Below are 2,351 nucleotides of genomic sequence, written 5' to 3' on the forward strand. Positions count from 1 at the left end.
AGGTCGTGCCCTCCCCGTCTTGCTCTTGGACTAGGGCTGCGCTGACTGCATATGGCGAGGCGGCGATGAAGGGTCCGCACTGGGGAATGAATAAGTCTCCAACTGGCGCGCGCTGTTGGAGGGGCGGGCCGTGCTGCAGATCGTGTTGGACTTCGTGCTGCATGAGCGCAATCTCTTGCTCGAGTTCTCGAGCCCTCTACTCCTTGTCTCGTATCATCTGGCGCACCTTGGCTTGCGTGGAGACACGTTGGCGCTTGGCCTCGAGGATTTCTTTCTGCTTTTGGAGGTTGCGGTTCTTGATGCGCAGGGCCCGTAGTTGTAGCTGTTCTTCTGCTGAGATGTCGATGACTTCGTCGTCCTTCGTGGCGTCCTCGCCCTCTAGTGGAGCGAAGCCTGGGGTGGTTCTTGTGGTTGTCCTCCGGAGCTGCAGGTGCGGAGGGTGCCTTCGGGAGTGGGTTGATCGTTGCGCTATCTCTTGCTGAGTGTGTCGTCTTTGCAGGCTTCTTGGTGGGTGTTATCTGCGAGGGCCTTGCCCTTTTTCTCGGCTAGCAGTGCTGCCTTCGCTGCTTCGTCGACGGATGGGGTTGCCTTCGAGCTAGCTCTCTTGGGTGCGATCGCGGGTGGTTTGTTCGTAGCACGAACGGTGGGCACCAAATGTTGGAACTTGCTTTCCTGGGCAAGTTGATCCAACGGGGGAGTGGAAAGAATGCAAGCAAGGTTTACCTCGAGATGACAATTGCTCTGTTAATCCAGCCTCTCAAGGGCATTGTACGAGAGTATTTATAGGTGCCCGAGTGCCCAACGTCCCGATGTAAGGACGCTTATGCCCTCAGGCACCTGGACTATCCCCAGAATATTCCCACAGGGGAGGGTTATAGACTATCATTACAGAAAAGCTATTACAAATCGGGTATGTAACACGCTTCTCCGTGCGGGGTCTGTTACAATGGGCCGAATCCCACGTGGGCCTCCAGGTTGGGTGAGGACGTGGGATGGAGAGACTTCGTCGTAGGCCTTCGTCTTGCAGTGAGGAGGACGAAGGGTGAGCCGCGCCAGTCATCTTGCCTCCGTTGGTGCAGCGAGGTGATGAAGGCCTGGAGCGAAGGGTAGCGTCTTCGCCTTCGCCCCAACAAGTAGCACTAGCTCTATTTGAGATATGTCTCCTCAAACCAGCTTGTGAGGAGGGTGGTGGACAAGGAGCTTGCGAGCCAGAGCCACTTCTAGATGCCATCCTGCTGATGCATCACATTGTCATGGAACCAATTTTTTTAGAACTAAACAAAACTAAACAATCGGCCAATTAAAGTACAACCAAATTGAGCACTCGTTGTCACTGTCTAAACCGAAGAAGCAGGCTGGAGATCCAGTGATCGGTGGAGCCTGGCCATGACCCGTGGGCAGGGGCGGTGTCTGTCTGCTCACTGGCAGGGGGCACAACAGGCTGCAGGGGCAGTCACTATCTGATCGCTAGCCGTGACCCGTGGGCACGGCACTCGGATCTAGCAGCAGCATATCACCGGCAGCAGCAGATCGAGGCGAGGGAGGAGAAGAAGAGGCAGGATGGTGGCCGGGCTGGATCAGCGTCAGCAGCAGATCGAGGCGAGGGAGGAGAAGAAGAGGCAGGATGGCGACCGGGCTGGTAGGGGCGCAACCGCGTAGTGCAGGGCGTCGCGTCGTGCTCTCGCGGGCATCGGGCCCGTGCTGACCATGCTCCTGTTGGGTTGCGCGTCGTGCTCCTGCTGGCCACATGGGGGCTGAGCCGCTGGTGCGGGGAGCCAGGAACGCCGAACGCGAGGCTGCAGCCTGCAGGTGCTCGGTGGCTGTGGGCTGTGCAGGGGATGAGGGTTGAGGGGATTAGGGTTTGGGCGTTTGGCTGAATGGTGCCTTGGTGGGCTGGCAATTTGTTCATTGGTGTTCATGTGTGGGCCGACAGTAATGGTTAATTTCGGATATCCAACGGATTACCCGCGGGTGAGATTTAATATCCAAATCCATACCCACTTTATTTTGGATCGGATACGGGTCTAACCCATGGGTCAAAAAACATATCCATATCCTGATCAGTCGGGTCGGATATCCAAATCCACGGATTAAATTGTCATCCCTAAGACCAGGTGCCGCTGCGGAAACACATAGGAGCACCATAGACTCAAGACGTCAATCAAATGGCTAACATTGTCCTTAATCAAGGACAAGAAGGTATGATTCATCCCCCCTCTAATTATGTGTTTACTGCATGAATGGATTGGATTTGGGACAATTGTGCCAGTGCCCCTGTTTTAGGATGTAACTACAAATTTACCCCTGTTTTTATACTTTGTGTGTTTGTCCTTGTTTTTTAAATCAAAACA

General features: G+C 54.8%; 1 protein-coding gene across 1 annotated transcript; it reads right to left on the minus strand.

Annotated features, from left to right (window-relative positions):
* Positions 1–721: 721 nt before the first annotated feature.
* LOC100381671 (uncharacterized) lies at positions 722–1,864 on the minus strand. The gene has a single exon (NM_001174484.1). It carries the CDS (start codon positions 1,229–1,231, stop codon positions 830–832), a length of 402 nt encoding a protein of 133 aa, NP_001167955.1. The 5' UTR covers positions 1,232–1,864; the 3' UTR covers positions 722–829.
* Between the last annotated feature and the right edge of the window lie 487 nt (positions 1,865–2,351).

This window comes from Zea mays, chromosome 7, assembly GCF_902167145.1.
Source record: "Zea mays cultivar B73 chromosome 7, Zm-B73-REFERENCE-NAM-5.0, whole genome shotgun sequence".
In the NCBI taxonomy this organism is placed as follows: domain Eukaryota; kingdom Viridiplantae; phylum Streptophyta; class Magnoliopsida; order Poales; family Poaceae; genus Zea; species Zea mays.

Coding starts and splice junctions, on each gene's coding strand:
- LOC100381671 (NM_001174484.1), bottom strand. CDS start 1,231: ATGGCATCTAGAAGTGGCTCTGGCTCGCAAGCTCCTTGTCCACCACCC.